The 26,498-nt window shown below is 42.2% G+C and overlaps 1 protein-coding gene across 1 annotated transcript in view; it reads left to right on the forward strand.

Moving 5' to 3' along the window:
* The first annotated feature begins 6 nt into the window (after nt 1-6).
* PRPF6 (pre-mRNA processing factor 6) overlaps nt 7-26,498 on the forward strand; it is a 34,725-nt gene continuing 8,233 nt past the window's right edge. The window contains exons 1-18 of the mRNA XM_026652637.1: nt 7-95; nt 2,139-2,304; nt 3,834-3,952; nt 4,669-4,747; nt 5,768-5,944; nt 7,519-7,674; nt 9,969-10,063; nt 11,044-11,200; nt 11,447-11,609; nt 14,522-14,640; nt 15,345-15,563; nt 17,246-17,368; nt 18,281-18,402; nt 19,636-19,774; nt 20,825-20,944; nt 22,284-22,460; nt 23,667-23,800; nt 24,432-24,523. Of these exons, the coding sequence (XP_026508422.1) occupies nt 25-95; nt 2,139-2,304; nt 3,834-3,952; nt 4,669-4,747; nt 5,768-5,944; nt 7,519-7,674; nt 9,969-10,063; nt 11,044-11,200; nt 11,447-11,609; nt 14,522-14,640; nt 15,345-15,563; nt 17,246-17,368; nt 18,281-18,402; nt 19,636-19,774; nt 20,825-20,944; nt 22,284-22,460; nt 23,667-23,800; nt 24,432-24,523 (2,428 nt within the window). The 5' untranslated portion in view covers nt 7-24. The remainder of the gene's footprint in view (nt 96-2,138; nt 2,305-3,833; nt 3,953-4,668; nt 4,748-5,767; nt 5,945-7,518; nt 7,675-9,968; nt 10,064-11,043; nt 11,201-11,446; nt 11,610-14,521; nt 14,641-15,344; nt 15,564-17,245; nt 17,369-18,280; nt 18,403-19,635; nt 19,775-20,824; nt 20,945-22,283; nt 22,461-23,666; nt 23,801-24,431; nt 24,524-26,498) is intronic.

Here is a 26,498-nt window from a genome sequence, read left to right on the forward strand (position 1 = left end):
CTCACCGCCTCCATCACGGGCACCATGAACAAGAAGAAGAAGCCGTTCCTGGGCATGCCGGCGCCGCTGGGCTACGTGCCGGGCCTGGGCCGCGGGTGAGCGAGAGGCGGCCTGGCCCCCCCCCCACTCCGCAGGGCCCCGCCTGCGCCCTCCCCCCGTGGAGTCGGGCCTGGGCCCCCGACCCAGCGCTGCGGGCCTGGGCTTTGGAGAGCCGAGACTCCCCGGCGCTCCGGGCGCAGTGTCCCTATTTCCCGCCCCCAACTCGTGTGTGTGTGTGTGTGTGTGTGTGTGCGCCCCCCCCCATTGGTGGGTGGGGGGCGCTGGGGCTGCAGGGCCTGGGTCACAGCGAGGCCAAAGAGAGCCCCTCTCCTGGCACCTTAAGTCTTGTTAGGCTGACCAGACAGCAAGTGTGAAAAATCGGGCCGGGGTGGGGGGTAATAGGAGCCTATATAAGAAAAAGACCCAAAATTGGGACTGTCCCTATAAAATCGGGACATCTGGTTACCCTAAGTCTTGTCCACCTGAGAAAGTTGTACCCCTGGGTGAATTTAAACCGATGTAAACGGTGTAAGCACTCCACTTCCCCGAGCGGCGGTAGCTATGTTGATGGGAGAAGTCCTCCCGTTCTAAACTGGGGGTTAGGTTGGTGTAAGGACCTCGCTCAGGGGTGTGGATTTGCGTTGGAAATGTCTACACCGTGGTTGGTATACTACCTTGCTCAGGGATTTGAAAACTCCACACTCCTGAGCGATCCAGTTAAACTGACAGTGGGGCTGCGCTTCTGTCAACCTAGCTAGCCCCTCTCGGGGAGGTGGATTACCTAAATCGGGGATCGGCAACCTCTGGCATGCGTCTCACCAGGGTAAGCCCCCCAGTGGGCTGGGCCGGTTTGTTTACCTGCCGTGTCCGCAGGTTCGGCCAATCTCGGCTCCCACTGGCCGTGGTTCAGTGGTTCGCCGCTCCAGGCCAATGGGGGCTGCGGGAAGTGGGAGCCAGCACATCCCTCGGCCTGCGCTGCTTCCCACATATTTTTAAAAAGGAGGTGGACCTGGAGAAGTGGCGGTGTTGGGATAATAGCTGGTGGGGAAACAGGGAGCAGGGCTGTATAAAACCTGGGTCCATTCTGCATAAAACTGTCTCTTTAAGAGGACAGTTGTTCCTGCATGACATCACATCATTTAACTATGGGGGCCAGGTAACATACCTGTGAATTACAGGTTTGTTCTAAATGATCTGGACAAACTGGAGAAATGGTCTGAAGTAAATAGGATGAAATTCAATAAGGACAAATGCAAAGTACTGCACTTAGGAAGGAACAATCAGTTGCACACATACAAAATGGGAAATGACTCCCTAGGAAGGAATACTGTGGAAAGGGATCTGGGGTCACAGTGGATTACAAGCTAAATATGAGTCAACTGTAATGCTGTTGCAAAAAAAAAAAACATCCCAGAATTATGTTTGCATTAGCAGGAGTGTTGTAAGCAAGACACGAGAAGTAATTCTTCAGCTCTACTCCATGCCAGTTAGGCCTCAACTGGATTATTGTGTCCAGTTCTGGGCGCCGTAGTTCTGGAAAGATGTGGACAAATTGGAGAAAGTCCAGAGAAGAGCAACAAAAATGATTAAAGATCTAGAAAACATGACCTATGAGAGAAGATTGAAAAAATTGGGTTTGTTTAGTCTGGAAAAGAGAAGACAGAGAGGGGACATGATAATAGTTTTCAAGTATATAAAAGGTTGTTACAAAGAGGAGGGAGAAAAATTGTTGTTAACCTCTGAGGATAGGACAAGAAGTAATGGGCTTAAATTGCAGCAAGGGAGGCTTAGGTTTGACATTAGGAAAAACTTCCTGTCGGTGGTTAAGCACTGGAATAAATTGCCTAGGGAGGTTGTGGAATCTCCATCATTGAAGATTTTTAAGAGCAGGTTAGACAAACACCTGTCAGGAATGGTCTAGATAATACTTAGTCCTGCCATAAGTGTAGGGGACTGGACTAGATGACCTCTCGAGGCCCTTCCAGTCCTATGATTCTAAGATTTGTAATGCCTCACTTTCAGAGTGATTAAAACACACATCTGTATATTGGAGCACTATTGCTACAGGCTAAATCATGGCTACTGGTCTCTCACTATAGTGCCACGGGTTTTACCACCCGTTCTGATATTGGCCCAGCTCGAGATGCCAACGACCCAGTGGATGATCGTCATGCTCCGCCAGGGAAGAGAACTGTTGGGGACCAGATGAAGAAAAACCAGGCTGATGATGATGATGAAGATCTGAATGACACCAATTATGATGAGGTGATGCAGCTGTAGCATTCCTGTTAGCTTTTTCCTCCTGGCTGAGGGAGGTGTCTATAATTCTGCTCCCCTCTACCCCTGCGCGCACACACTACTAACCCCCTTCATAATGGCAAATCTCCAGTAGAGGAGACAAGGGCAGAGTTCCTTGTAGAGGCACTTAACACTACGTTTTGTTTGTATAGATGCCACAGCGTTTTTTGTGGTTTTCATTTTGATGTTTGTATATTATGGTTTAATTGTCCGTACCATGCCCTGAGTATCTTGGGAGGGATCTCTAAATAAAACATTAGTCTCGGTACTTTGTGGGATGAATCTTTCATCTGCCTCCAGAAATGAAATCTGAGCTCTGTTGCCCTTCGTTAAGGTTCCTTCCCCACTCTGAACTCTAGGGTACAGATGTGGGGACCTGCATGAAAATCTTTACGCTTAACTACCAGCTTAGATCTGCTTTTGCTGCCACCACCCAATTATTTATGAGTTATTTGGGAAACTCTGTCTACCTCCCCCCCAGAATATCTCCCTCCCAAGTACTATAACCCTTCCCGGGGTAGCCTTGAGAGACTTCTCCACCAATTTCCTGGTGAACACCGATCCAAACCCATGGATCTTAAAACAAGGAGAATTTAACCATTCCCCCTCCTTTCCCCCCACCAATTCCTGGTGAGTCCAGATCCAACCCCCTTGGATCTTAAATCAAGGAAAAATCAATCAGGTTCTTAAAAAGAAGGCTTTTAATTAAAGAAAGAAAGGTAAAAGTCATCTCTGTAAAATCAGGATGGAAAATAACTTTACAGGGTAGTCAGATTCAAAGAGCCCAGAGGAACACCCTCTAGCCTTAGGTTCACAGTTACAGCAAACAGAGGTAAACCCTCTAGCAAAAGGAACATTTACAAGTTGAGAAAACAAAGATAAACCTAACACGCCTTGCCTGGCTGTTACTTACAAGTCTGAAATATGAGAGACTTGTTCAGAAAGATTTGGAGAGCATGGATTGATGTCCGGTCCCTCTTAGTCCCAAGAGCGAACAACCCCCAAAATAAAGAGAACAAACAAAAGCCTTCCTCCCACCAAGATTTGAAAGTATCTTGTCCCCTTATTGGTCCTTTGGGTCAGGTGTCAGCCAGGTTACCTGAGCTTCTTAACCCTTTACAGGTAAAAGGATTTTGGTGTCTCTGGCCAGGAGGGATTTTATAGTATGGTACACAGGAGGGCTGTTACCCTTCCCTTTATAGTTATGACACCCTTTGACGTGTCATTGTCTTTATTTGGACTGTATAGTTGAACCAGGCAAAATTGAAGGAAATGATTTTTCCTTATGGGAATTTTTGTTTACTAAAAGGTTTTGCTGTTGAAATTTATACAGTATGGGCAAGGGCAGGGTTGCTTTTATTTAGGGTTGTGTTAGCTGGATGCTCTTGTTAGAAGCGGCTTGCTGAGGTCTTTTCCTTATCCCAAATTATATTGATAACTGTGCTAGATATATAATAGCATCTTTAAACTGAAGTTACTGTTCTTAAAATTCTCAGTTTAACGGCTATGCTGGGAGCTTGTTCTCAAGTGGTCCATACGAAAAAGACGATGAGGAAGCTGATGCTATTTATGCAGCTTTGGATAAGAGAATGGATGAACGGAGAAAAGAGAGAAGGTATAATTATTGCGCTGTCGAGAGGCATTATTTGCTGATTTTAGTGGGAGGTGGGTCTAGGAGTCAGAACTTGTGACTTCTGTTTCCAGCTCTTCCATTGTCTCAGTCTGTGTTCTTGGGCAAATCTCTAAAAGGCAAAATTTTCAAAAGCAGCCACTGATTTTGGGTAGCCAGTGTGAGAGATGCTGGGTCTGATTTTCAGAAGTGCTTGGCTTTTTGCATGACACCTTGAACAGATGTTAATACTGACTAGCTTCTCTTGCATATGGTTGAAATGGCTGAGGTTTGGTGATTTAGAGATATGCTAATCCAAAACTAATATAATTGAACTTAAATGCATCACACAACAAGTGAGATATTGTTAGAAAAGTCTTCTAATGTGGATATTTTGTATGTTTATTAACAAACGTTACTAAAAACAGTATTTTATCAGGTCCATAGGGAGCTGGAGATTAAGACTAAACATGGATGCAAAGTTCAATTTTTATTCTGTAGTATTATTGCTTGAGGATCCTGAAATGTGCCTTATTTGACTAGATATTTAATATTCTTCTGTAAATCGATAAATAACTTCAACTTGCTATATGCAGTATGTGTAACAGTTCTCTGATATAGGCTTATGCCTTAAGAGCTCTGACCAAACAGGTTTCTTCTATAATAATGGTACTAGATTTAGTGTTTCTGTGAGCTTGACTTCAGCACTCCTTATTTTCTAGAGAACAACGGGAGAAAGAGGAGATTGAAAAGTACCGTATGGAACGTCCCAAAATTCAGCAGCAGTTCTCAGATTTAAAAGTAAGGAGATAACTGTCCTACACATTATGAAGAAAATAGCCCATTTTAAGAGTGAAGAGATGGACGTGACTTTGGGCATTTATTTGCACAGTTCCTATTCTATAGTATTTTCTATACGGGAACTTGTTAAGAATGTTATGCATGTCACCTGCCTTCAGACTAGAACTGTTTTCCATTGAATAATAGACAAGAATGGGTACGAAGGTAGTAGCTAGTGATGCAGAAACCAATTTTGGGCTGATAATGTCTTAAGTATTGTAGTATGATTTTCAGCAAATGGTTTTGGATCGGGGACACAGGTTGTTGTTTTTTTACTGGTCAGTATTGATTTAAACCAAAGTACTGTTGGTATATGCCATTAACAATAAATCAGTATGATTGGTACTTTGTATGTGTGTACTGTCAGGATTGGTAGGATTAAATACTTACCAGCCATTTAGTTGTAGGTGTCTGTGGTCATCGCCATTCCTTCCTCTCTGCCAAATGGGCATATTAGGGTATTGAAATATACACAAATTTTGGTATCGGATCTTTTTGGCTCCACAAGTGTAAACAAGCCCTGCACCCTGAGAGTTGGTTGGTCTGGTCACCCAGCTGAGAAGCTGTGTTGCAATTCTGCTTTTTTTAAATGTTCACGATTGACATAACTGATGTGGAGGGAGAAAAATTTCAGTCCTGACTCTCAACGTTTTCAAGATGAACATTGCAGTTAGTCAGATTAAACTACATATTCATAATACCCTGTTAAAATTTAAAAACAATTGCGACCAATTAACGAGGCAAAAATATAAAAATATCAGGTTAAGATCCCAGTCTGTACAAAGAAGTTTCCTATTAAAAGTATACAACTCCCCTGTGCACTGAAATTCTTTAGTGTTGACCTTTTACTTCAAAATGGGACCCAACTGACCCTGAATTCTCTGAAACCAACAGATTGATAGTCCACTAAACAATAGAAAAATTTACAATTTTTCAAACAACATTTTCTAGAATCAGTAATGACCGCTTTTTTTTGTGTAGAGGAAGCTAGCGGAAGTCACAGAGGAAGAGTGGCTGAGTATTCCAGAAGTTGGTGATGCTAGGAACAAACGTCAGAGGAACCCACGTTATGAGAAACTGACTCCTGTTCCTGATAGTTTCTTTGCTAAACACTTACAGACTGGGGAGAATCATACTTCTGTGGACCCCCGGCAAACGGTGAGCATGAAAACAAACAAACATGGAGAAGTTACTGCTTTACCCATGTTAAATTGGAGAAAATGATTAATAGTAGCTAGAGACAAGCACTTGCTGTGAAATGTGCCTTATTCTTAGCCTAGAACACATCCTGCAATTCCATTTAAAATAAAGACAAAGGCACTAGGCTTAACCCTTTCTTAAGTGAATAGCATATGGAAAGACCTCTTTAGTACAAGAGCCTTTAGAAGAGGTTGCTGTGTGTTGCAGTCCCAGGCTTATTGAAAACTTCTATTTTATTCAGCAAACTCTGGAGCTGAGCAGAATCTGAGCAAGAATAATCAGACAGCCTTTTGTTTTAACAATGGAAGATTCTAAAATTATTTTGTTTTAGCTCTGTTTGGCTAAGGGGTGTCCATAACTAATTTTGGTCAGTGAACCAACGTATTTCTTATTGACTGAAACTTTTCCAAATATGTAACGTGAAGTGGAGTCTAACTTCCCTTAGTGGCTGATGTATTCAATTTCTTCTAGAATTAAGACATTTCACTTTCAGTTGACAGGTCAGTGGTTGAAGTTTTTTGGATCATAATTAATTGTTTAAATGGATGCAGAGTACTGTGATCGGCTGATGGAAGAGAAAACTTATTGGACTTAAATTGACACCAAATGATTATATGATTTTATTGCTAATATTCTTTCTGTTAATATTGTCATGATCATCTTTTGACACTTCTTAATTAAATAAATCTGAGAACATACCTGTTCTCATGTTTTATTGTTGAATAGTGCCACTTGATGGTCCATAGGAAGTTATTCAACTCCCAATATAAGAACCACTGTTCATACTGTGACTTGGGAGGCAATTGTTCAACTTGTACTGGCAATACTCTGGGGAAGATTTCCAAACTCATAAACATCTAGCACAGGGGTGGGCAAACTTTCTGGCCTGAGGGCCGCATCTGGGTATGGAAATTGTATTGCGGGCCATGAATGCCCGGTGGGGGAAGGGAACTGTATGGGGTGTAGCATGAGGGGGCTCTATAAGGGATGTTACCGAGGTGCGGGGAAGGGGGGCTCTACAGGGTGGTACCGGGGATTCCTAGGGGCCCTGCCAGCAGTGACACTAAGGCTGTCATACCAGGCACTGTCACAGGTAGAGGCACCCTAGTTGGGCTGGGTGCAGCCCCTGGGTGGTTTCGAGGCTCTCAAGGGTGGGGCCGTAGGAGACCGGGAGGGGATTGGGCATCCTGCCGCATGGGGCGGGTTTCCAATCCTGGAAACAGCACAGTGAAGTCGCGCCTGCGCAGTGTGGCTCTGCGTGCCAGAAGATGATGCTCATCAACAGAATTGTGAGGTGGGGTCTGGAGAATGCTGGGCGGGTGGAGCGAGGCAAGCCCCCAACCCCGCTCACCGGCGGGAGCTCGAGGGCCGGAGAAAAACGTCTGACAGGCCAGAAGCGGCCCCCGGGCCATAGTTTCCCCACCCCTGATCTAGCACCTATTGAAACTCCATAGGAGCTGAGCATCTAACTCCCTTGAGTTCTGTTGAAAATCCCAGCATAAACCTTAATAATATATCTCATTTTTTGGCAGCAATTTGGCGGTCTGAACACTCCATATCCAGGGGGTTTGAACACTCCGTATCCAGGAGGAATGACACCTGGGCTAATGACACCTGGGACAGGTGAACTGGATATGAGGAAGATTGGGCAGGCCAGGAATACCTTGATGGATATGAGACTGAGCCAGGTAAGGCCACAGGAACACAATAACCCTGAAAGGTGTACCTGAGGTGTACCTGTTTTGTAATGAAGCCTGGTTTTTCAAAACTATTGTTTTATTCTCTTTGGGATATTAAATAGTGAAAAAAACATTGAAAAGCAGCCCTTAGCTACAGGCCTGTTCTAGATGAATTCTCTGGGAGATGGGTCAATGCATTCTGGACCATCACAGAGGAGTAGAGCTTGCCAGTCATGGCAGAAATGGACATCAGGTCTACAGAGTCAGTTTTTAGTTTGGTGCGATGGTTGCTCCTCTTCTCTTAATTAGTGAACCATTCAGTACACAACACTTATTCTGAAATGGTATCATGGAGTTCTATATTTATTTCAGTGATTTCAAGAGAAAATTTTGCGCTGGTTCAGACATGAAAAGCAGGGCTTTGGAGCTGTGCTCCGGCTCCGCTCCAGCTCCAGGCAAAAACCTGCAGCTCCTCTGCTCCAGAGCTGCTCTGCGCTGCAGCTCCAGGCGCCGCTCCAAAGCCGTGGTGAAAAGATGGCCTTTCTAACCACTAGCACTACACTCTCCCATGGGATCTGAAAGTCCAACTGTGCGCTTTTTGACTCTGTGGTGTATATTTGCAAATATTAAAGATTTGTCAGGCTAAATTGCACCCTTTGTTCTGCTTGTCCAACCTATTACCTGAGAGGGATTGCGCAGTATAACTCAAGGCAAAATTTGGCCAGATGTTTGGAACTTAACTAACAATCCAGTTGATTCAGGTGAAAGAATCCGTCTTCCTTTCCTATATCTGTGTTAGTTCTGCAGTGCTGTCACAGAAGTAAAAAATTCACCATGTCATTAACATCAGATATGATTGAATACATACACAGATTGTTTGTTTTTACATAGTCATAGAGTGTTGAATGAATAGCTACGTTAAAGGCAAATGCCCATTAGAGACATACTCATGGGGATGTTTCTGTAGACAATATTACAAAAACTTTTTTTTTTCTCTAATTGTCCCTTCTCCCCAGTAAAATCAAATATTTAATTGTTACTTTACTCTTCAGCTAAATTCCTTAGTTAATCCTTTTGGGGATTTCCTTAAGCAAGCCAGCTTCATGTTATTTTTAATTGCAAGCTGGTACCAGTGCCATTTCTTGTAAAATTAACAGTTATGTGTTTGCCAACTTTTTAAAACATAAAATTAGAGTGTATGTAATATTAACAAATGACGGTTCATGGGTAGGGTGACTATCAGCGTTGGTGCCTGCAGCAAGTTCTTGTGCCTTTGACAGTTCTCTTGACTGAAACCCACTCAATAGGACAGGTGATGTCAGATGCCCTTAACTTCTCCAAATTGGAGGACTTTTTGTAAGTCTACACCATTAAACTTTTGGTGACCTGGGTCAAATATCAAATGTAAATATTTTTCTGTAATTGGCATTGCATAATAAGTGCACCAGATTTCAAGATTGTAATTCAGTGGGAACATGGAAATTCAGTCCATCATAGTTACACATACAGACGCTCCCCGGGTTATGCAAACCCAATTTACGGAAAAAGTTCCATACGTTTGTTTTTTTTTGGCGCGCGCGTACTTGTCAGAGATACGTTCCCGACTTATGCAAAATTCGACTTGTGCAAAGAGTTCCGGAACAGAACGCTTGCGTAAGTCGGGGCGCTTCTGTATCTACACAGCACGTGCAGGCTATTTCTGCCTGCTTTCTCACATATAGAGAGGTTTGATTGCATCGCCTTGGTTTCAATTCCTATTTTCTGACTGTAGCAGGGTCTAGCTAAAAAGCATCCATCCTGCTTCGCAGATGTTTTTCTTCTCTATTCAGTCCTCCCCTCCCTGCTCCTTTACAAAGTTACTAGTGTTGGTACAAAAGCTGTCTCCTCGGCAGCTGCCATTTGGAACACCCTTTCTGGATCTTTTTACCTCAGTAACTTTCCCTTTAATTTCTAATCTCATTTGCAAACATTTTTCTCCTTTTGATTAAGCCTGTTAATTCCCCTCTCTGTTTGCTTAAACTCTGATAATAAGGCTTAATTGTATAAATCATTTTGGGATACATTGTGTAGGAAAGATGCTCTGCAAAATAAAGCTGCATTGTCATTTGTTTTAGAAAAACAAACAAACAACCATGGGTATAAGCAAAGTTTTCCAGTTTACTCCATTTTGGTTTTCATACCAGATGACCATGTAAGTTAAGAGAGAACAGTTTTTGTGTGTTTTCACTCTTAATGTATTTTTCATTGCCAAAACTGTAGTGCTCTGACTGGTAATTTCATCAGCTTTGGATTTACTTTCCCAGGTGTCTGACTCTGTGAGTGGCCAAACTGTGGTGGACCCAAAGGGATATCTGACAGACTTGAATTCTATGATACCTACACATGGAGGAGATATCAAGTAAGTCTAGTTTGGGGTGAATTGGTTTGGCATTTATTAATGGTTGACCCTTCTGCATGTAAATGGAAGTTTATATTTCTAATGTATCTGGCCAAAATGGCTTCCAGGTGACCTTTGTACATGTCTGAAGGATTCCACTCATCTTTACTTTTTATTAATATGTTGTATTTGTGAAAATTGCTAGACTGATGGGATTGGAGACTGAAGTACCATAGGCCAGGTACTGCAAGTTCTCCCTCACCAGCATACCTAGATTCCGGGCCTGGATGAGCTGCCTCTGAGGGAGTACAGTCTCTTTACCCATTCGGTTCTTGTGTAGACTGCCTACAAGCATGCCAGATGTGCTGGCGGCTTTGTGATGAAGTTACCTATCTGCTAGGAAATAACCCAATACATTTCACACATGCTGCTGATCAGTGACTGCCCTTAGTCAATACTGACCTCATTTGACCTGGTGACTTTGTGAAAATACCTGTAGCCCAATCCTCTGTGACATCTGTATTTAGTCATATAAAAAAGACTTACTTAGAATTAAGGTAGCATAAATCCATTTTCTCAGTGCCAGCACTAAAAATCCAGGAAGTTGCCAAGTGAAACCAACATTTACATGTGCAAGAACTTCAGCTCCTTTGCCTTAAATGTCCTAAGCCTTAATAGCCGAAAATGCTTACACACTTGTCAATTCCACAACAAGCTTTCACTTTCAGCATGCAACAAACCAGTGCACACGTGCAACTCCTCAAAATCTCACTTAAATATATGCAACCTTCACATTGACCTCAGTTACATTACAATATATTCTCCACAGTGGTGTAGTGGTAGTATATAATGTGTTATCTGTGTGTAAAAATGTCTGAGGTCCAAGTTAATGTACATCTGAGTGTGATTGTGAGGAACTGGGTGTGGGGAGCTTATTGGTGAAGGAGAGCTGTTCCTTAGCTTACTAAAAGCTTTGTTGTTTGTATTTTCTCCTTTACCAGTGACATCAAGAAAGCTCGTTTACTTCTGAAGTCTGTGCGGGAGACCAACCCTCATCATCCACCAGCTTGGATAGCTTCAGCCCGACTGGAAGAGGTTACTGGCAAACTGCAAGTAGCTCGAAACCTCATCATGAAGGGGACAGAAATGTGCCCCAAGGTAAGAGTTGTTTTGCCTCTCTGTGGATTATTGCAAAAATTTGTGAAAAGAGTGTGGTTCGTTCTCTTACTAAAAGCATATTTTCCTCCATTGAGCTTTTCAGTATAGATTAATATAACCACTCCTGTAACTTATCAGAGGAGCTGGAATAGTGTGTTTCCAAAAGCTCTAGTTTAAACTTATGGGACTTTTGCCACTGTTTCGCTGATGGAAAGGGTGTCAATTTCATTGTTTGCTGACCGACAGAGTGAAGATGTTTGGTTAGAAGCTGCCCGGCTGCAGCCTGGAGATACGGCTAAGGCTGTGGTGGCCCAGGCAGTCCGCCACCTCCCACAGTCTGTCCGGATTTATATCAGAGCAGCAGAACTGGAGACAGATATACGAGCAAAGAAACGTGTCCTTAGGAAAGGTGAGACCTTCTACAGGGTTATAACAACTAACCCTTCAATTTCCTGCAAGTGTTCTTCTAAAAAAATAATAAAACATAAACTCTTTAGGGCATGGCCTGGGGTTTTAAATGTTATTCTTCTTGTCATCAGCAAGAACATATCCTTTCACACTATGTGTGATTAAACTGGAAATCATTGCTGCAGGAAGTTGTTGAGGCTAAGAACTTAATAGGATTGGATATAGAGTTATAGTTTTGACAACAAAAAATCTGGAAGGGATATTAAACCTTGTGCTTCAGGACTTAAGCCAGTCTCTAACTGTTAGACTTACAAGGGGTGGGGTATTGGACTTTTCTCTGAAGCATCTGGACAGAGGATTCAGGAGATTGGATTGGATAGATCTCCACTATGGAAACTCCTATGTTCCTAGGACAAATAGTTTTTCTCTACATTATTTACTCAAATGCTTGCATCTTTTATGCTGTTACCATCACAGCTCTCATCCATCTGAAGTGTACTGCCTCCTTCAAACTCATAATGCCTATTCAGTAACTAGCACACAACAGTATGATTGGCACTTCTCTCTCATGACTGATCATCCTGGTGTGCTGAAATTAGAGGTCTTGCTCATGGCACCACAACATTAATTCTTTGGCTGCTTGAAGTCAATGTGCCAGTCCCATTTCAGGAGAGATTAAAACTACCTCCTTGTCAAGTTGCTGAATCCTAGCATTTAAATTCTGTTACAAACACTCAGAGTTACTGCAATTTTCTAGGTGTCCAGGGAAAAGGATAAGGATTTAATGTCTTTGTAGATCTTTAATATGCATCAATCCACAGTATTGAATGACTGCATAGCATCTAGTACGATTACTGCAAGGATTAGGACCAAGAGAAGTAAATTGCCTCCTATCTGACTGTTGCAGTTGGTTATCTGTGATGAAATGGCACTTGTGTTGTACTTGCCAACATTTGAATAAAAGATTTGCGCTTCAGCTGTTGTTCTGGCACTTGCAAGAGTTCAGATATTTATTTTGTGTGTGGCTTTTTAATTATGGGTTAGATACTGCAAAAGAATTTGTTCTGCAATGTGCTGCTAAACACAGCTGCTGCTATTAAACTGTGTGCGCCTATAAAAGTTGCAATAAGTATTAAATAGAAAAACAGATGTTAGTCATATGAGAAAGTGATAGATTTCTGGATGTGACTTGTGAGCTGGATTATAACGATGATTTACAGCATGTTAAGTACATAAGTTATTTTTTTCCGTCTGATGTTTAAATTATTAGAGATATTGTATGTTTTGTGAGCAGCTTTCAGTTTAGAATATTATCTGGTAAGAAGTTTGGTGTATAGCTGTTTATGTTGGTGGAAAAGAATATAAATGTATCATGCTGCTTCTAATTTCCACATGTTACTACCAGCTTCATGGTGTTCCTCGGCTACTGCTTCCTATGGTGCAGCACAAAACTGAGGCCTGGAGGTATTTGGATCAGGAATCGTGTGAAGACTGGCAATTTTAACCAGTATTTACCAGAAAATAATCAGGGCTAAGTGCCAAGTAGCAGCACTGAAATATGATCCTGTAATGTGCTTCTCTTTTGTTTCTGTGGGTTTTATGATCCTATCACCCAGCAAACACTCTAGAGCGTCTAATGCTTTTATCCTCTCTAGTGAGGCAGCAAACTGAGGGCTAGAATCCATTTTGAGGTGTAGAAATTAATGCTGTGTCTGTGAAGACATGCTCTTTCCTGCCGAGTAGCACTTAAAGCTATCAAAGGCTGACATTACTCATTTAGAATGCTTTAAGAAAAGCTCCCGCCACTATAAACTTGATGAAGAACAGTTAACGTCCAGCTAGTCAGAATACCATAATCATTTTCTGTATGTATTTCCTTCTGGTTTTGAGTCCGAGACACACTCAGGATAACAATCTTTGTCTTCCCTGGACCTTTGTTGGAACAATTAAAGGGACACCATTAACTTGAAACCTGCTCAGCTTCAAAAACTGAGATTTTAAAAGTAATTTCAGATGTTACACTTGCCTTGGAATCATCTTTCAATTTTTCTGTGGTTTTACAATCACATTTTCCTGTTTTTAAAAAGGTTTCTCTTCCCTGTTGCTATAACATTCCCATATAAGCATGGGAAAGACTAACCAGACAGGAAAAACAATGAAACTGAATGTACACGAAGTGCATCAAATAAAAAACACCTGAAAAGTAGAGAAATATTCTGTTGTTGTAATCTTTTGGTGTTGCTTGTAGTAATAAAAGAACACCCTCTGTCATATCCATTTTTGTCAGAATTAATCCTTACATGCTCGTTTTTATACCTGAGTGAAAGATGCAGTAACAAAATGCATGTCCTAAGGAGCTAAAACATTTGTCGTCATGTTCTAAAATTGATTTGAACCCTACTTAGACCTGTAATATCTAACAGCTCTAAAATCTCAAACTGGGCACAGTCAAGATTAAGTGGAAAAGCCTTTAACTTGCACAGCAGTTGTCTGAAAATCACTTTTGTTTGGCTTGAATAGGGGAAACAGTGCTTTATGGTTCCTTGCTTTCCTGATTTTTGTGTTCTGACAACTGTTGAAGCAGTTTCTGAAAGAGTTAACACAGATGTTACAAGTTAAGACTTTTGCAGCCTGTGGAATTTCAGGCTAGATTTTGCTCCAATTCTTCCATCTTGTACTGGCTGAAGAGAAACAAAAGGACCTTCTGGTTTGGAAAAACGGTACTTTTTCTCCCTCTCCAACTTCACTTTTATTTTTCAGTGAGCAAAACTGTTTTAATTTTTTTTTTTAAGACTTCCTCTATGAAAGAAAAGGGATATTTATGTTTGCAGAATTGATTATTGCTAGTACAGCATTCTCTCTCTTGTAAAAGCCTTCTTTACCAAGATTCATATTATTATTTGACCTTTCTAGCCCTTGAGCATGTTCCGAACTCAGTACGCTTGTGGAAGGCAGCAGTGGAGTTAGAAGAACCTGAAGATGCTAGGATAATGCTGAGCCGAGCAGTGGAATGCTGTCCAACCAGCGTGGAAGTAAGTCAACAAATCTCTCTCTCCTTCAGGTTAAGGATATTCCTATAGAAAAGGTCTGATGTTTACAAGATTTGAAAAGCAAAGTTGACCGTAAAGTGCAGTGTGCGGATTTACCAGGCATTTTAACTGACCAGCAAGACAGGTCTGGCAGTATCTTTCTGGGTTAATTTGTACACCTCAGGGGGTGGTTTTTAGCATGTTTTTACATGTCATTTTGTTGTGTACTTGTTACTGTAATTGTACATGTAAATTGGGTAATTGTACCCATAAATGGCTAGTTAGGCATATTTGCTTGCACAGTTACCTAATTTGCACATGCATTTATGATAATTGCACAAACACACACACATTACTTAAGCCACTGTTTTATTCACTTTAAAAACATTGAACCATATATTGAGCTATAAATCCAACTGACAACACAATAGAAAATATTACTGCAGAAGTTCAACAGAGACAACATAGTCACACATTTGGAATAAGAGGTATTGAATTTTCAAGGCCAGTGGCAAACTCTGATTATTTTACTACTTATATGTTGGCATCTTGCAGCCTCGTTATAGTGTGAGATGGGGAGAATCTACCAAAGAGTATATATCTGCATGGTGCAAAGCCTTCTCTCTCGCCTGTTGACTGGGCAGATACTGCTGTATGAAGTGTTGTCGTCTCCTTGTTTTAATATCTAACTTGTTGTTGCTGTCCAGCTATGGCTTGCTCTGGCAAGGCTGGAGACATATGAGAATGCTCGCAAAGTCTTAAACAAAGCCCGTGAGAACATTCCAACAGACCGTCACATTTGGATAACTGCTGCCAAACTGGAGGAAGCCAATGGAAACACTCAGATGGTGGAGAAAATCATTGACAGAGCTATCACGTCCCTCAGGGCAAATGGGGTAGAAATCAACAGGGAGCAGTGGATCCAGGTACTCGTGTGTGTTCCCTTTTTAAAAAACCCTTCTGTGCATGCTAGTATTGGACTACAGTCATACATTTCAGATTATGCATTCTCTTCCCACTCTGAAGCCCACTGATGCAAAATAATATAGAACTTAACATTTCTGATATCGTTTATCAACCAGTGTCCCATGTCCGAGTCACTTCTGATCAATAACTATCTGAGCTGGAAGGAACCAGGCTAGTGCCATGATTAAGTGGTGTGTCTGGGAGTAACGTGCAATCTAGCTGGAGAATGTACTTTACTGTAGTCAGATTTACGTCTTTTTTTTTTTTTTAAACTGTGCTACTTCAAGCAGCTGCTGTATGAGGGTGTTGGGGCACAAGCCTCAAGCTGTGCTTTTGTGTATTACCTACACCTGGATTTATTGGTTTAAAAGCCATCTACTCACCAAAAGGAGGCCTTTTCCGACAACACATTACAAGAAATGGGTGTAATTGATTGCACGAGGACAGCAAAAAGTAGTGGAGCGATTTTGTGCAGTGTCCACATCTGAATGTTTTGGTAACAATGAAGCCTGCAAAGCCCCTGGATTGGCAATAGCCTCTGCAATGTACCTCTCACTTGGCTTAATGTTCTAATCCTTCTGTTTAAAAAATTGGACTTGAAAAGCAGAAAATTATTTTAAAATAATTTATAAAATAGTTTCTTGGCCTAAAGCACTTAGTGGAGTGCATGTAGGCAGCAAAGTGTTTTCATATGTTCTTGTTCTGAATGCAAACTAAAATTCAAGTAAGGCAGTGTCTGAGCCGACCCCCGTTAACTTGAATCTCATATATGCACTGAGACAAGGTGGGTGAGGTAATGTATGTTATTGGATCAACTTCTGTTGGTGAAAGAGACAAGCTTTTGAGCTACACAGAGCTTTTCTTCACATCTGCGTTGCACATTTGGCACACCACTCAAAAGAATTTCAGTAATGAAACTAAATTTTTTAATTATAAAACTACCATTCCCATTATCATTTAAACCAGATACAACTTCATTTATAGCAATAGGAGCCAATCTAATGAGGGTTGAAATTAAACTTCCATTATAAACCTTGCTGTCCTCCTTTCTCAAACTTCTGTAGTGCTGGAATTTTCCATGCTGGATGTCCTGTCAGAAGTAGAATTTATTTTGCAGGTTTCAACAAAATCTGCTTAGCCTTTTTTGAGTTGTGTATATTAAAACAAACCTTTCCCCCTGTGTATTCTGATAAATGTGCCAAATGTTTCTTAACTTGGTGGTGGGTGGCCGACAGGGTTTTATTTAAACATTGAGATCTGAGAATCAAGCCAAACATAAAGGAAGTTCAGTAATTTTGAGGTTATGAGCATTGATGCCACCATCCTCCATTTGTGTATTTGTTTTCACACGCCGGATTTTTGTTAGGTTTCATGGCTCAGTCTGTCTTGGAGCATTTCTCATCTTCTCATGCTCTCTCTCCCCACTTCCCTTCATAGTTTTCAGCATTTTATTTTGGAAAAATCCACAGTTGGCTCAGTCCAAAGGGAATCAGTGAAATGGAGAGAGGACCCTTCCAGGCTGGAGAGGTCATGCTTTGTCAGTCTGTCTCCTGCTCAAAGGATGCAATAGAATGCTGTCTCCTTTGCTGGCTTTTCACACTGAAATAACAGATTGTCTTAGTGTTGCTCTCATTGTCTCTAGGATGCTGAGGAGTGTGATAAAGCTGGGAGTGTGGCTACGTGTCAGGCTATTATGCGAGCCGTGATTGGGATTGGGATCGAAGAGGAAGATCGGAAACATACCTGGATGGAAGATGCAGATAGTGTATGTCTGATTAGGACCCTTCTGTTTTCTTTTAATTCTAGTAGGGGAAAGGGACTGACAATTGGGAAGTTAGATCTATTTTTTGTGAAAATAAAGGGCTGATATTACTGGCCAGATGCCAACAGACTCTGTGCAAGCTTGTCTCTGAGTTCTGTCAGCACTTCTCAGTTTTGAGTTGCAGCAACCTTCTAGAGACTGCTAGTTGCGCAGAAATTTTGCAGTTGTTTTTGTAATATGAGTAGATATTGTAGGCCAAGATGGCAATTTTCAAAGGAACCTAAGGGAATTAGGTGGCAGACTTCCTTAGGCTCCTTTGAAAATTCTAGCTCAAATGTTTACATAATCTAACTGGATTTCTTTGTCAATCTGGAAGAGATTGAATATGCACTGACAACTAAATTACCAGTATTACTTTTATAAAACTTCCAAAGCTACATTTTCAATATGTTGACCTGGAATTGAGCCTACAAACTATGAGTGCACATGTAATCATGCTCACCAGCGAGTTCTGTAGGTAAGCAGTGCATATGCAAGCATATAGGACCAATTTTAAAAACATTGGATTTTAAAAATCACCTAAATGACTTAAGAGCACAAGCCCAATTGAAAATCAATGGCATGCGTGTTCCTGGGACTCCTAGGTGCTTGTGAGAATCCCACCACTGCACCTTATTTAGAGTAAAACATTATTCCGAATCCAGTATATATTTAATTTCTGCTAAGTGATTGCTATTCAGATGTTTGTCCTGTTGTTATTATATGTACTTGGTAAATACCACTCACTGGAATTCTTGTAAAACCTTGAGCTCTGTGTCACCATTGATATGTACATCATTCTATCCTGCACTTTATATCTCTAGGCCCTGTACTGACTCCCTTTGGATTTTCTCCCCTCCCTTCATTTTTCTCTAGTGTGTTGCTCACAATGCCCTAGAGTGTGCTCGGGCAATTTATGCTTATGCCTTACAAGTTTTCCCAAGCAAGAAAAGTGTTTGGTTGCGAGCAGCCTACTTTGAAAAGAACCACGGAACCAGGTACGTATGCTGCATAATTCTCACGCTACCAAAAGGGTGTTCTTACAGTTCTAAAGTGTGTGGGTTGGGGTTGATGTAGGCAGAGAAGCTAATAAATTGACCATAAACTATTGAATAATAGGATTTAGAAAGTCTGAGCTGGTGAAAACCCATTGGAATTGTATGCAGAGCTGAGTTTAATTTCTTATGGTGGTAGACAGCACCTGCTACTGGTGTGAAGGCATTAAAAATCCTCTTGGTGAATGGGGCAACCTGGTATGTGGGAATGATATGGAGGTGGTGTTAAACCTCTTGGGAATGGGACACCTGAGAAATGGTGGGAATGTAGGATGGTAAGTCACTTGTTTCATTTAAACTTCTCTAGGTACGCTGGTTGATCAGTGAGCCAGTGTGTGTGCAGGGAGGCCCTCAGTCAGGTTTTAATTAAAAATGTTGCTAATTTGTATCAGATAAATGTTCCGATTAAGATCACTCTTGAACTTAAACTTGAAAAGAAAAGCCAAACTGCAGATAGTGTATCTTAAAGCTTGTGCTGTGTCACATGCATCTAATATTTTCTCCTTAGAAAGCTTGGAAAAGGGGCTAAACTTGTAAGGGCCTATGGCCGCAGTCCTACAGACACACTGGCAAGTAATCCAGTTAAAGCCAATGACTACTCAGATGTAACTGATGGCGGGATCTGGGACTTAGCTTGTAATGTTCGAGCACTTTCTCAACATGTTGTTTTTTTTCCCTCCACTGCTGTCAGTAGCCTTTCAAGTTTCCTGGTGGTGACTGACTTTTAGCCCCCTCATTTCACTTGTAAAATACATTTTTACTCTACTGAAAACATAACCTCTTATCAGTGTGATCCAGGCTACTCCAGCTGATAATGCTGGAAAAGACTTCTTCCACAGTTGCCACCATATCTAGTACAGTGTATTGTTCAGCTGAACAGCACTTTCCAAAACACACAAGCTGCCTATGAGGTCTCTCCATAAACATTTGCTTCACATGATGGTGTCTTAACAACGATTCACTTTTTGTAGAGCCCTTTTCAGAAGTTGATTTTAGAAACTTCATGGGAAAAGAACCCATCCCCATCTCCTTATGATATGATTTATCAAAGTTTACAGCATTGGACTTTGCAACAATAACTATTTATAACATCGAGTAATAGTGGAAGTAGGATCCGGCAGTTCAGCTTTATAGATGTGCCTTCGTGTTATCATGGCTCACGTTTTCTCATTTCAGGGAATCGCTGGAGGCCCTCTTGCAGAGAGCTGTGGCTCACTGTCCTAAAGCAGAAGTGCTGTGGCTCATGGGAGCCAAATCAAAGTGGCTGGCTGGAGATGTGCCTGCAGCCAGAAGCATTTTGGCCCTGGCTTTCCAGGTGGGTGTAGCCTTCATTTGACAGACTTGAGCAGGTGGCAGATGCATAAATTAATTACTGCCAGGATGGGACAGAGCAAAGCAAATGAATAGGTCCTTTCTAGAGAGGGCTCTGAGCTCCTGCAGCAGCAAAGTTAGCCTTTCAAAATGGCACCATTCCTTTTTGGTTCTGTGTTTCCCAAATAGAATAGAGAAGCAGGCTGGAAGCAACCCTATAGACGGCAACCCTTTCAAAATTGCCGCTCCCAGCCCAGTTTCTCTGATTAGCAGTCTCCCCGCTATCAGCAGATTCCTCTGGATGAATTAGTTTACTTCCTCCATTCATTGAAATGTAATGGTTTGGATTCCAGAACCAGGATCACACCCACAAATAGTGCATATTTGCCCCCTGTAATTGTCTGTAGCCTGGACCAGTATAATCAGCCTACTGCAAAATGAAGGAAGTTATCCTCCAGACACTGAAAGGAATGGGGAGCTCCATAGTGCTGATGCTGAGGAGAGCGGGGCCTCCAAAGCAGGGTGGTAGTAAAACTGAATGACAGCAGAGACTCGTTCTTACTGGAGGTGACTGATTTTTGATTCCACAGCTAGGTTCTGGGAATTTTTAATTGTTCTTAGAGCTCTGAACCTTTCCCAGCATTGATGCCCTGAAGTTATTTGTACTGCAGGAGCACTTACAGACCCCAGTCAGGGATCAAGGGTTCATTTTGCCAGGCACTGTCTACAGGGGTAATAAAAAAGTCCCTGCGTCAGCGTTATAATCTTTTCACTACTTTAATTGACGGTTCAGAAGAAGGTTCAAGGACCAACTCTTCTGAGCAGTTTAGAAATGAAATGTCCAATTCCTAAACTGGCGTAGATCCTTGGATTGTGGGTCTGTTTGGGAGAACTCTTTGTAACCTTAAAAGGCCATAGATGATTGGGAAGAGCTTGAACTGAAAGAATCCTGGTGCAGATTGACAAGGGCCTGATTACAGTTTTAATCTGAACCAAACAAAGGATTAAATCTTCTGATGAATCAGAGTATTTATTTGTCACTCTGTTCTCCTAGGCCAACCCCAACAGTGAAGAGATCTGGCTGGCTGCTGTGAAGCTGGAGTCTGAAAACAACGAATATGAAAGAGCGAGGAGATTATTGGCGAAAGCACGTAGCAGTGCCCCCACAGCCAGAGTAAGAACATGTGATGGGTGGAATGACAGTCTTCTTTTGATGTGGGGGAGATGGGAGGGAAGAAGAGGGAGTTCCTTCACTTTCATGACCCCAGAGACTTACCAGATGGCATCCTGCTATTTGTTTTTTGCAGGGACATGGCTGATTTGTTAAAGTGCTTCCCCAGCGCATTGCAACATGAAGTAAACGTATTGTGGAGAAAAAACCCTAGAATCAAATAAAACTTTAGAATGTTGCCCAGATGGCAAAAGTCAAGAAATTCCCAGTTACAGCTGACAGTTTATGTAATAGTCATGTTACATAAAGCATGTCTTGCATTTAATTTCTCGCTTTTAAAAATGAAACTATCCTATTTGTAGGGAAGACTTTCTAGTGCATTTTTTTTGAGTTCCTAGTACAGGCATATTATCTAAAAGGCCAGACTATTCTGGTTTGTGATATAAAACTACATTGGTGTATCAATCTGAAGGATGTAGCTAGCAATATTATTTGTAGTCAAAAGTTATTTTGCCAGTTTTCAACTGGACCATTTTAAAACACCCTCCCACCCCACCCCTCAAACAAAATACATCTAGTCTACGTAATGGGGAAACTAAATCAAGATTTAATTTAAAAAATTTACCTCTCATCCTTGATCTTTTAAACATTCCTCTCTACCTGGCAGTCAGGGTTGTGAAACTTTCGTATGTCAGATTCAATGCTGTTGCTCCTTGGATGGGCTATTGGGGGCATTCAAGGGCGTGGGAAGCTAATAGTATCTAAATATCTTGCAGTCTGTATTTGATTTTTGGTTTTAGTCTGTCACAATCTGGACCAGCAAGAAGCACATTACCTCTCAAGAATGGCCCTTCTAAATGGTAAAGGAAAGAATTGAAAGCAGTATGTGGCAGTCCTTAGCCTTCTGGTTCAGAGCTTTGGACTGTGGGGAAGGAGGGAAAGAGGTCCTGGGAGCCACATTTACAAGTGTGGTAGAGACCTGGAAAAGGAAAGTGGGGTGTGGTAGGAAAGCCAGTGAGCAAATTCATGTTCATGTGCTCTTCTACTGCCTAAATATTTTTGCCTGGAATACTTCTTTAATATCACTATCTGCACTCTGCTTATAGTTGGGGCAAAGGTTAAGGTTGATCATGTTGTTCCAACTCCTGGATAACTTTCGTGTTGATCTCAAGCTGTTGCTGACTCCCAGAATTTTTTTAGCCTTAATTTTCATGTTTTCAGAAGCCTGTTCCTAGTCTGTGCATGTAATAGGTGTATGTTTGTGGAACAAGGAATCCACTGCATTGATGTGTTACTGGATCAATAACTGCTCATGAGAAAGCACCTCCTTGTCTGGTCTCAGGTCTTTATGAAATCTGTGAAATTGGAATGGGTGCTCGGGAACATTGCTGCTGCCCAGGAGCTCTGTGAGGAAGCCCTGAAGCACTATGAAGACTTCCCCAAGCTGTGGATGATGAAAGGGCAGATTGAGGAGCAAGACGAGCTAATAGAAAAAGCTCGGGAAGCCTATAATCAAGGGGTAAGGATGGACATGATTCCATCTCTGCTTCATTCTTCCAGTATCGGGAAATCATGTATTGACTGTCTTCCTCAAAGCAAAAGCCGTAACTTGTAGGAATCTGTCCCTGGCAGACTGGCTGGATGCTGATATCTTGCTAAAAGGGTAGAATGATCACATAGGAATGGCTAGGTGATGAGGATGAGCAAAGGATGAACATCTAAACCAGAGTCTCTGGATAGAATTTATCCTCCACTAGATCATTCCAGGTTACATATATTTGGTGCATTCAGATTTGTCTGCATAAAATGAGAGGCTAATCTCTTCTTTGCCACACATTCATGCTCTGTAGTATAAACATCAAACCACACATCCAAGTAGATTGACTGTGGTTATGCTATAGCTGAGTTACCTAGTCTTTAGGTTGTATTGACAATGTTAAGAGGAAGCTGGCCAGATGCTTGTTCTTGATTGGGGGGAGGGGGAATTCAAGCTCCCCTTTAAAATATTTACTTTTTCTACTTAATATTCTAATGGCTACCAAAGGAAAAAAGTGCCCATTGGTAGGTTTTACGAGGAACAAAGTGCAAGGAGAGAGTTTATGTAGTCCAAAGAGATGCATTAGCCACCAAAAAGGTGCATGCTGCCATATACTTCAAATATATTTGGGGCATGTCTTGGGAGTGATGTGGAATAAGAGAGTGAATGATCTTAAAATTAGCCATGAAACTGACGTGGAGACATGTTAGTAATTGGAGGCTAAAAGTGGCCTAAAGTCCCTTAATGTCAAAGGAAACCTAATTTTGGATACCATGTTCTCCTCTGCTGGTGCAGCGCTTTATGTTCCATCTCAAGGCAGCACAGATTTTAAATACACCCATTAGTCAAGGTGTGTTTCCTCATAACACTGAGGGGGCTCAGTAATATACAATGCATTGCCCTCTTTTTCCCTGGAACTTCAGGAGACAAGACAAAAAACTATTTTTCGCAGGGATTCCTATCATAAAACTCACCAGAAAGGGTGTGGAAAATTATCGAGTGACATCAGTGACTCCCATTTCCCCCTTCTCCACACACTCTGCAAAGATAGAGTTTCATTGGGGATTCGCTTCTCTGGAAGTTGCTCTGCAGCTTTGGTATAACAAGCAGTCAATACTACTATAAACTCCCCGTCGTCATCTCTCCCTGTTGCCCCAAACCCTGGTTTGTTTGCTTGCTTTTAAACAGTTGAAGAAGTGCCCCCATTCCACACCCCTGTGGCTCTTGCTGTCCAGGCTGGAGGAAAAAGTTGGGCAACTGACCAGAGCAAGAGCCATCTTGGAGAAGTCTCGCTTGAAGAATCCAAAGAATCCAGACCTCTGGTGAGTAGTGTAGCGCTGAACTGAGTACACACGAACAACACAGGCAATGTATTCTTTATGCTAACCACCTTACACCCTTCCCCAACCTCCTGCCATCTGAGCATGGATTCTCTATTATCGCATATAGCCAGAAGGAAATCCTGGGTATTTCACTCTTTTGCTTTGGGGACAACAATTCCCTTCTGAATATGTGCAGTCCTCTGGGGGGCTCATCTAGGACACAGCTGCCATCATGTTACTTGTTCTGGGGATGCAGTTGGTTGCCAACTGTTTTCTTGTAATGGAAACTGTAGATTAATCTAAACTACCTTTTTCCATTTCTGTGTTAATTCAGTCTCCTCTAAATGCTTTTATCTAAGATGACTGTTACAAAATAAAGGTCACAATTATCTTTTAACCCATGGGATGGAAAAATTATAATAGCCATTGATTCTTCCATGATTTCCTGCTGAACACATTTAGCCCAATGAGCTTATGAGTGAGCAAAATTAGTCTCCTGGAAGCTGTGCAGAGAGCACTGGTAGATGTGTTCTTAACAAGTCCCATGTCCTTCAAATGAAATGTCTCACAGGTTTCTTGCTTTCTTAGCTACTGAATTGAGATGTTGACAGTGGTGTCTTTTCCACACCAGGTTAGAGTCTGTGCGATTAGAATACAGAGCTGGACTAAAAAACATTGCTAATACGCTGATGGCCAAGGCATTGCAGGAATGTCCCAACTCGGGTAAGGAGGAGCTGATTTTTCTGAAATGCAGTTATTTTTGCTTGGTGGATAAGAGGGGTCCTCATCTCTCTAAGATGTTTCTGCTAGCCATGTCATCTTATGTACTGGTCAGATTATGATATGCTCTAGGACAGTGGTTCTCAAACTGGGGGTCGGAACCGCTCAGGGGGTCGCAAAGTTAATACATGGGGGGGTCACGAGCTGTCAGCCTCCACCCCGAACCCTGCTTTGCCTCCAGCATTTATAATGGTGTTAAATATATTTTAAAGTGTTTTTAATTGATAAGGGGGGTCGCACTCAGAGGCTTGCTGTGTGAAAGGGGTCCCCAGTACAGAAGTTTGAGAACCACTGCTCTAGGAGGTGGTAATTTCCTTCTGCAAAAGAAGTGTTGCAGATCTGTTAGAGGTCTCAGATGCTCTTGACTGTTGCCTGAAGAGAAGGGCATGGATTGTTCACAGGTGGTTCAGTTTTCCTGCAGTGTTGCTTGGATTGTGTTATCAGGCCCGTGCCGGGTATGTGGTTCCTGGTTTCCTGAGAGAGTATCTTGGACATGGATGACTTTTTTTCTTTGAGGACTAAACTGATGACTCCTGTTTAAAGGAGGTACTGGGTTCTGGGGTTGAATGAAAGCACTCTGGGTTAACAGAGATCATTTGTGCAGTAGAACTGTTCAACGGGGTATGATTTAGTGGAAGAATTATGAGATTTCTTTGCATCTTCCATGACTAGATGTGCACTCTTAAGAATTCCTTATGTCGGAGCTTGTCAGCACCTTGACAACCCTTCCATGGGATAGGTAAATATTATCCCCATTTTATAGACTGGGAAAACTGATTGTGTGCAAGTGACTTGCCCAGGATAACACAGCAGATTGGTGTTGGAACCAGGACTAGAATGCAAGTGTTCCAGTTCCCACCCTCCCACTAGGTCAAGGGTTTCTAAACTTTTTTGTAGCATGAGCCACATGTAAGTATTTCGTCCTGAACCTCCTTCCCTGCCATTCATGATTGAATTTCCTTCCTAGTCACAATTGTATAACGGCCCTGTAGCAACTACATTGCTAAATAATCTGGAGAAAGAAAAGCTTTTTATTTGAAGGATCTTTTTTTTCCCTGTTGTGGAATAAATACCACAATAGTCATAAAACGTGCTCAGGTCAGGTCATGGACTTTCCTACACTGGTACAAATATCGCCTGCAAGTAAAGAGAAGTCTTGAAAGACACAAAGGGAAAATTCTTGCTCTAAACTATCAGTGAAATCAGAACAAAGTTAAAGAGAGAGAGTGTGTGTGCGCGCGCACGTGTGTGTATATGTACACCCCCTCCCCCATGGTTAAGGCTACGATTATGTCACGGAGGTCGCGGAAGTCACGGAATCTCTGACTTCCAGAGACCTCTGTGACATTGGGGGCCCTGCAGCTGATTAACCGCTGCCAGCAGCACGGGACCGCTGCAGCAGCCCAGCCTCTGCGGGCAGCAGTAGGACCTCCCACAGCTCCCAGCCACCGCGGGGATCCCAGAGCTCCCCGGCCACTACTGCTGACATGGCCCCCCTGCAGCTCCCAGGCAGGGGGCAGGGTACTGGACCCTCCTCCCTCCCCATTTTGTCAGCGTTGTTTTGAGTAAAAGTCATGAACAGGTCACGGGCAATAAACAAAAATTCATGGAAGCCGTAACCTGTCCATGACTTTTACTCAAAATATCCATGACAGAATCGTAGCCTTACCTATGGTGCATATATGGCTGCCACTTACAGGAAGCGATTGCACTGAACCACCTGATGGAATCCTGGCAGATGTGAGACTTCTAAAGATTTCCACAGCTCCAGAGTGTTCCACAGGTGTGGCTGGCTGACAAGTGAAGCAGAAGATTTCATGCTCCTTTGAGCAGATTTCCTTTTCAGCTTTTTGGCAATGAAAGAAAAATTCTCTGGGGATGTGTAACCTTAAACTTCTGTGGGCATTTAGAGCAGTTT

The sequence above is a fragment of the Terrapene carolina genome, unplaced genomic scaffold, assembly GCF_002925995.2.
Source record: "Terrapene carolina triunguis isolate 2854851 unplaced genomic scaffold, T_m_triunguis-2.0 Scaffold130, whole genome shotgun sequence".
Classification (NCBI taxonomy): Eukaryota; Metazoa; Chordata; order Testudines; family Emydidae; genus Terrapene; species Terrapene triunguis.